General features: G+C 59.0%; 1 protein-coding gene across 1 annotated transcript; it reads right to left on the bottom strand.

Moving 5' to 3' along the window:
• Window positions 1-5011: 5011 nt before the first annotated feature.
• LOC126446484 (nascent polypeptide-associated complex subunit alpha, muscle-specific form-like) lies at window positions 5012-6659 on the bottom strand (the record flags this gene model as incomplete). The annotated part of the gene is made up of 2 exons (XM_050090981.1): window positions 5708-6659; window positions 5012-5310 (listed from the first exon to the last, which is right to left on the bottom strand). Coding segments are annotated over exons 1-2 (1251 nt in total), but the record flags the coding sequence as incomplete, so codon positions are not given.
• Window positions 6660-8437: the final 1778 nt, after the last annotated feature.

Below are 8437 nucleotides of genomic sequence, written 5' to 3'. Positions count from 1 at the left end.
GGCGCGCTCTTCCTCGCCGCCTTGGTGGCGAGCTGTTTGCGCGGCGCCTTTCCGCCGGTGGACTTGCGGGCCGTTTGCTTTGTGCGGGCCATGGCGGTAGCGGTAGCGGTAGCGGAGCGGCGTGCGTGGAGGTTAGGTGCGGCGCGGCGTCCGGTGCTGCCTTGACAACGGGCCCGCGCGCCTCCGTGCTGCGCTTATATGCCCTCGGTTGCGCGTGGTGGGGGGAGGGCGGGCCAGAGTCTATATAGGGGGGCGGCGGGCGCGCTGGGCGCAGACCGTAGCCGACTCGCCAGCCGCTGCAGCTGCTGTTTGTGCACGTTTTGCTTTGCCCGAGGAAGGAAGGATGACAGGCCGCGGCAAGGGAGGAAAGGGGCTCGGCAAGGGTGGCGCCAAGCGGCACCGCAAGGTGTTGCGCGACAACATCCAGGGCATCACGAAGCCCGCCATCCGCCGCCTGGCTCGCAGGGGCGGCGTGAAGCGCATCTCTGGTCTGATCTACGAGGAGACCCGCGGGGTGCTGAAGGTGTTCCTGGAGAACGTGATCCGCGACGCGGTGACGTACACTGAGCACGCCAAGCGCAAGACTGTGACGGCCATGGACGTGGTGTACGCCCTGAAGAGGCAGGGGCGCACCCTGTACGGTTTCGGCGGTTAGGCTGCGTCGCAGCGGGCGCTGGCCTTCCCGCGGCCGTGCTTGTGGGTGGGAGAGACTAGAAAACGGCCCTTTTCAGGGCCACCACACTGTTCGGAAGTTGAAAAGTGCGAAAGAGTCTGTGTTGTTGCTGCGTGTGTTTGTTTGTTTCTTTCTTTCTTTCCGTTTGAGCGACGTGATGTGACTGGGAGGGGAGAAGGAAAGGAAACGTGTCATGTGGCTGGCTGTGTGTGGAGCTGCTTCGTTTGTGTGTCTTTGTATCGATCGCGACGGAGATGGCGGGCTGTGTGTTGTTGTGCGAGAGGCGGTGATTATTTGCTTGCGTGGTTTGGCTCTGTGTGTTTGTTTGCGGCGGCGTTGGGGTTTCCGAGGCAAGGCGTGTGGGCATAGGCGGCCGGATCAGCTGTTTCGTTCGTGTCGACGGCCGTTGCGCGCGGGAGTGGAGGGCGGTGTGTCGACACGCCTCCCTTTAACAATGGTCATTATTGCTGCCGTTGTCGGTTTGGAAGGCGACTGCGACCGTGCAAAATGTGTGTGTGTGTGTTGGGCCACACGGGCTGTGTGGACGACAAGATGGCGGACGTGCGCCGGCGGCGGCTGTGCTGTGACAGTGCAAAGTTGAAACAAAACAAGGTGCGGCGAGGACGACTGAAATTTTGCTTTGGACGTAGGTTTGTGTGGTGGCCCTGAAAAGGGCCGATTGTTGTGGGCCGAGCCGAGCCGGCAAAGCGCGTTGCGTGCAGGGGAGCACGCGGCGCTGCGATTGCCTGGCCTCCTTTAGGCCTTCTTCTCGGTCTTCTTTGGCAGCAGGACGGCCTGGATGTTGGGCAGGACACCACCCTGTGCGATGGTGACGCCCGACAGGAGCTTGTTGAGCTCCTCGTCGTTGCGGATGGCAAGCTGCAGGTGGCGCGGGATGATGCGCGTCTTCTTGTTGTCGCGGGCCGCGTTTCCGGCCAGCTCGAGCACCTCAGCCGCGAGGTACTCCATGACGGCGGCGAGGTAGACGGGCGCCCCGGCGCCGACGCGCTCTGCGTAGTTTCCCTTGCGCAGGAGGCGGTGGATTCTGCCGACCGGGAACTGGAGCCCGGCCCTGCTTGAGCGGGACTTTGACTTGCCCTTGACTTTGCCTCCCTTTCCGCGTCCGGACATGGCGATGGGCTAGCGACGGTGCACACGAAACGGAAACGAAAACGACCGGTGCGAGCGGCAGCGAGTCGAGCAGCGGAGTGCGTGCCGGCGCACTTCACTTCACTTTTACTTGCGAGCGGTCCTTTGCTCGTGAAGGGGCAGGGTGAGCATCGGGTGCTATTCCTGCAAATATTTACTTATAAGATGTGGGAGGGAACTGACTTATTTCGGGCTGGCCTATCGGATGCGTTGCATCCATTGGTTGTTGCAAGGTTTTTATGCTTGCAACAGGTCGGGCCAACGTGTGGTCGGCCTGTGGTGGATTTGGTGGCCCAGTGCCTGGATGAGCCTATTGTGAGACCTGTGGGCCTCTTGATAAAACTGTCGCGCTGATTGTCGGAAGCGATCTCTCAGCAGAGGTATACCAGTTTGTTGGTGTAGCTGGGCAGTTGGGTAGCGCCAGGGAAGACGGAGGGCGAGCCGAAGTGCTCGGTTCTGCACCCTCTGGAGCTCAACAATGTGGGTTTCGGCCGCATTTCCCCACACCACGGCAGCGTACTCCAGCACCGGGCGAACCAGTGCCAGGTATAGGGTGATGCCGTGGCGAGGGGGAAGCGTCGAAGTCGGGTTGAGTAGAGGGTACAGGACACGAAGACGCCCTGCAGCCCTACCCTTTGCCTCCTGTATGTGGGGGCGCCATGTTAACCGCTGGTCTAAGGTTACCCCGAGGTATTTCGCGGTTTTACACCACGGGATGGGGCCTCCCGTGATCGTCACCGGCTCTAAGTCACGAGGCAGCATTCTCTTTGTGAATATTACTGCCTGACTTTTGGCAGCATTAAATTTCAGCCGCCATTTCGTCGACCAGCTTCCTAAAGCCTCACACCCTAGCTGGAGACGCCGTCTCATTTCTTGCAGGTTCATGCTCCGGACGAGCAGCGCAGTGTCGTCGGCATATAATGCGAGCGACACCCGCGCCACTCGCGGAGCATCTGCAGTGTAGAGGGAGTACAGCAGGGGGCCGAGTACGGACCCCTGCGGCACTCCAGCCTGGATCGGTCGTTGAGTAGACACACCCTCCTCAAGGCGCACATGAAAGGTCCGGTCTTCGAGGTAGGACTTCAGTAGCACCCCGTGCGACGTCGGGATCCCGTGCACGAATAGTTTGTACACGAGCCCGTCGTGCCACACGGAGTCAAATGCCCTAGAGACGTCCAGGAACACCGCCCCAAGGTATTCCCGGGTCTCCAGGGCTCTCATGGCTTCCTCCACGACACGCATGAGTTGGTGTACTGTGGAGTGGCCCCTGCGAAAACCGAACTGTTCATCTGGAAGCAGATGTTCGGCCTCCACGTGTCTGAGGAGGCGTTTGGCGTAGAGGCGCTCGAATACTTTCGAGAGTGTGGGCAGGAGGCTGATCGGGCGGTAGGAGGCCGCCAGACGGGGGTCCTTGTCTGTCTTAGGGATTGCTACCACTTCCGCGTGTTTCCACTCGGAAGGGTAGATTCCCGTGCGTAGGATGGTGTTGAAGATGTCTGCGAGCGTCTGGTATGCCTCTGCTGGGAGTTCGCGCAGGAGGATGCCGACGATGCCATCATCCCCTCCCGCCTTTTTTGGGCTGATTGTCCGTAGCTGCAGGGCCACTTCTTCCACTGTTATCAGCTCAATGTTGTCTCCGTCTTCTCTGGCCGCTAGGAAGGTGGGGAGCTGTGTTTCTACCAGGCGAACGTGATCGGCGTCCACGACGTCCGCCACGGGCGTGAAAGACGCCGCGAAGTGGTCGGCCAACACGTTCGCCTTTTCATCGGGGTGGCTGAAGACCTCCTGGCCTACCTGAATTGGTGGGACGCGCCTACGTCGTCTCAAAAATGATTTTGCGACGCGCCAGGCGTTGCCGTCAGCAGGGTCAAGGGTTTCCACTAGGGCCGCCCATTCCCTGTTTCGGTGGGCCTCGACTGCAGCCTTGATCTCCCGGCGCATGTGGTTCAGCCGGGCCTTCGTGTGACGTTGGCGTGTAATTTGCCACTCTCGAAAGAGCCGGTTTTTCTCCCGGATCGTCTCCCTGATTTCGGGCGGGAGGCGACGGGAGTTTACCAGTGGATGTTGTGCGGGAGGCGGTGAGGCTGCCTCGGCGGCCTGGAGCAGTTTTTCGCTCAGGTACTGCAGGGCAGTGTCCGTGCCAACCTCAGAAGGGTCTGGGGCGTCTGTCAGGAGAGGGAGGACCTCCTCCTGATAGCGCTCTCGGTTTAGGTTCCTGAAGTTCGGACGACGTGGCGGAAGGGCCGCACCGACGATGTCCACGTCATAGATCACTGGGACGTGATCTGATGACAGTGCACAGCGCGTCGATGCGGAGATGTGGTGCCCTATACCTTTGAGAATTGCTATGTCCAGCACGTCGGACAACAGATCCTGGCGGGCTGGGAAGATGGTATGTTCGAATGGCCCCAGAGCTATGGCGCCGTTTCTCTGGGCAGCTCTGAGGAGACGGCGGCCATTGGCATTTGTGAGGCGGGAGTTCCATTCCGCGTGCTTCGAGTTGAAGTCACCCGCAATGAAAACCCGCCCCCCAGCCGCCAGTAGCGCGTCGATATCCTGGTCGGCAAGAGTAGCGCGTGGGGGCTTATAGGCAGCAACGAAGGTTATCTGTCCTATTGCGGTGGACACGCTGACTGCTGTGGCTTCCACCGATACTAGGTCAGGGAGGTGGGTGGCATGGTGCATCAGTGCACGTCGAACATACACGGCTGTCCCACCACCGGCAGTCGGCCTATCATAGCGGTAACAGGCGTAATTGGCTGCCCTGACTTGGACTCCAGGCTTAAGGTGGGTTTCGCAAACGAGACATATATCAACTGCTTCGTCCTGCAGAAAGTTGCGAAACTCACCTTGTTGCCTTACCAGGCCGTTTGCGTTGAATCCGCAGACGGTTAGCCCATGTATGTGCGGGTTATCCATGGTGTGGGGCTGGGACGGTGCTGGCCTGGAGGGCCGCCGTGACTGCCTGCACTAGTACTGGGAGTTGCTGGAGCATTGACGTCAGCGAGTGCAGGAGGGCATTTAGCTGTGTTGTCTCCAAACAGGGTTTATTGTGGGGTTCAGGAATGGCTGTTGCAGTATTCCGAACCGGTGGGATGTGTGCAGCAGGTGCCGTGCGACTGGCCACCTGTGCGTTTGCCTGACATGTTTGGTGTGGGGAGCTGGGGGTGGGACGCAGTGGGCCCTGACTGCAGTCTTTGGTGCTTGTTGCGGGTGGTGTGGGGCCTGGCTGGGCTGCTGGTGACTGGTTTGTGGCAGCCGGCTTGTTCGTGGCGTCTGGGGGTGCTTGCTGTCGCTCCTGGTGGGCTGGGGCCGCGCCTTTTGCGGCTGTGGCATAGCTGGTGCCTTGCTGGACTGGGCGTGACGTTCCACGTCCGCGTCCGCGGCGCCTGGTCTTTTTAAATAGGTTGCAGCCCCTGTAGCTGGCCACGTGTTGTTCACTGCAGTTGCAGCATTTCGGCGGTTCATCTTTGCTCTTTTTGCAGTCTCTGCTTTGATGGGAGCCCGCGCATTTGACGCAACGGGCAGGCATTGTGCAGAAGTGTGCCACATGATCCAGGCCTTGGCACGAGAAGCACTGTGCTCTTCGCCCCTTGGCCCGGAGCGGCTCAACTTCTACGTCGACTGTGGCTATTGTTTTAAGTTGAAATATCTTTCTGGCCTCGATGCTGTCCACCAGGACAACGAGGAACAGTGGCATGTCCCTCCGTGTCCTGGGTGACTTCATGAGGCCTGCTGATCTAACGCTGTACCCCAGGGCGAGGAGTTCCTCCTTGAGGTGATCAGGTTCCATACTCATGGGCAAACGGCGGAAGACTACCTTCAGGAGAGGGAGCCGCTCTGCATCATGAGTGTAGCAGAACAGCCCCTCCTCCCGAATCTTACTCATGGTTGCGCGGTAGTCGTCCATGTTTGCAGGTGTGATGCGCAACATCTCGCGCCCAAGGGACTTTATTTTGGGTGGTGCGGACACACCATCAGAGAATTTTTCTAGGAAGGCTCGGAAGGTGTCCTTCCAAAGGACATTGATTGGTGGTGGGGCCACCCTTTTGGGCGGCCTTGGCGCTTCCTCCATAGCCTCGGTGTCGATTGGGGCGGACTCGAACGAGTTTGCCGTCGGGAGCGGCTGCACCTGCTCGAGCTTCCTTGCCCGAGCCGTGTGCTTCCGCTTGGGGACGACAAACTCATCTTCTTCCTCCTCTGCTTCAATGTCTTCTGTGGCGCCTTCAGGCGCGGTTTGCTTCTTCTTCTGCTGCGGCATTCTGTGGGCAGAAGAAGGGGTGTTTTCGGACGACTCATCGTCATCCGCCGGCCTTTTTCGCGATGGGAGTGAGACTTCCATAGCCTCGCCATCGTGGATTAATTTTTCCAGGTTGGCTTCTGGAATGACGTCCTCGTGAGATGCTGCTGGCAGGTCAGCAGCCTCTTGACTGGCCTGTACCGTGGGGGGAGCCAGCAGGGCAGTGGGTGCATGAGACGCCACGCCTGGTGGCTCTGCTCCCTTCGGGGCCGCCTCCGGCAGTGCAGTGTCCTCTTGCGTGGACACGCCTGGCGGGGCTCCCGGCGGTACCTTGGCCTCTTCACTGGCTGCGCCTGGCAGTGCGGCGGCGAGGTCGTACTGTAAGAACCTTATGTAAGCCTTTTCCGCGGCCTCGCGTTCAGAGGCGGTGGCGGCTTTGGCCATGCGGTTCATTACAACAAAGAGTTCGACCGTTGTGAGTGGGCGATACCCTGGAGGAGCGGTCGCGGGGGTCGGAGCATTGGAGGCCGCCGCCAGAGCGTGCTCTGACGCGGCGACCACCGCCGCGACGTTCGCAGCGATGTTATTGCCTTCCATGGGGAAGACAGGAGCTCTTGAGGGTGGGTGCTAAGCGAGTGAGCGCGGACTGGTCCCACGTGAAGGGGGTCCTGACTCACGGCGTGCCCTAACAGTCCCTAGGCGCAATACAAATTGATGCTGATCAATTTGTATTGCAGCCACGATAACGGTAACACACAATTTTGCCGCTAGACGAACTCGCAAGCGAGTCGTTAGCTGGAGAAGTCCGCTACCGCTTCTGCCACGTGGCCACCTTCGGCCCGCGTGCCTTGACAAAGGCGCGCGAGAACAAAGGCGCTCGTGAACAAAGGCGCGCGACGGACAAAGCGCTGCGGAGAGCCCAAGCGACCTGGCGCTGCGGCGGCTCGGCGCAGACTGCGTGCCGGCGCAGCCTGCTGCTTACATCTGTTACTTTCCCCTCTTTGGGGAAGTGTGTGTGGGGGAGTCTGTAGCCTTTCGGCTTTTACTCCCCTGTGAACGTGTGTGTGTGATTATTCTATAGTTTTTTGGTGTCTGTGACTTGTGATGTTTGTTGTGAGTGAGTCTAGTACTTGCCTGAGGTAGGCGAGAAGATTGGTGTTATATGGGAAGGAACTGGATTAGGGATTGGGTATTGGGATTTTCTCTTCGACTTAATCGTCGAAGATCGTCATAGGGCGCTTATGCTTGTCGCGGGACATGTCGTACCGACCTAGGGAGTGGATGAGCGCGTTTCCGGATCTGGAAGAACCCTCATAGAAGGCCCTTGCCAGATCCTGGAACCGCTCTCTCAGGAGTGGGATTTCGGCTGCGGCGTGCAAGTCGTCTGTGGGGAATCCAAGAGGTAGGCGCAGTGCCCTTCTGAGGGCGCGGTTCTGCAGCCTCTGGAGTTTGTCCAGGTGCTGCTTTGCCGCGTATCCCCAGACGGGGCACGCATACTCCATTACTGGCCGGATCAGGGCCTGGTAAACATTTACAGCTACTGGGCAGGGAAGGGAGCTGTTTGTGTTCAGGATAGGGTATAGGATGGACATTCTGGCGCAGACCTTCCTGTGGACCTCGTCTATGTGGGGTTTCCACGTAAGACGAGAGTCCAAGGTTACGCCAAGGTACTTGGCGGTTCTGCGCCAGGGGAGTTGGATTCCATTTAGGTGAAGGTGGAGGGGGGGACGTTGAGGAGGTTCGCGCCTTCCGAGCCTGCGGGTAATCAGCATTGCCTGCGTCTTCTCGGAGTTGATCGTGATGCGCCAGCGACGGGCCCAAGTTTCTGTGTCATCTAAAACCTTTTGTAGCCTACGGATGACCAGGTCCTTGTTCGCGTTTCTCGTGTAGAAGGCTGTATCGTCAGCGTACTGCGCCGTGCGCACCAGGGGGGCCGTTGGAGTGTCCGCAGTGTACAAACTGTACAATACGGGCCCCAGGACCGATCCCTGCGGCACCCCGGCACGAATACGCCTTCTGGTGGAGGTGGCTGTTTCTACTTTGACGGAGAAAGTCCTATTCGTGAGATAGCTCTTAATGAGCTGAACTATGCTCCCGGGAAACCCTTGTGTGTACAACTTGTAGAGTAGCCCTCTATGCCATACTGAATCAAAGGCTTTGGCTACATCTAGTAGCACTATCCCGCAGTAGCCTCTGTGGTTGAAGCCCTCTGTGGCTGCTTCAACCATTCTCATGACCTGTTGTGGGGCAGAGTGGTTCTGCCGGAACCCAAATTGGAAATCCGGCAGAATTTGCTCTCTGGTAATATGTTCTTGTATGGGTCTTAGCAGGAGGCGCTCATAGATCTTGCTGAGAGTTGGCAAGAGGCTAATCGG

The sequence above is a fragment of the Schistocerca serialis genome, unplaced genomic scaffold (genome assembly GCF_023864345.2).
Source record: "Schistocerca serialis cubense isolate TAMUIC-IGC-003099 unplaced genomic scaffold, iqSchSeri2.2 HiC_scaffold_395, whole genome shotgun sequence".
NCBI lineage: Eukaryota > Metazoa > Arthropoda > Insecta > Orthoptera > Acrididae > Schistocerca > Schistocerca serialis.
This window is presented reverse-complemented; position numbering and strand designations above follow the sequence as displayed.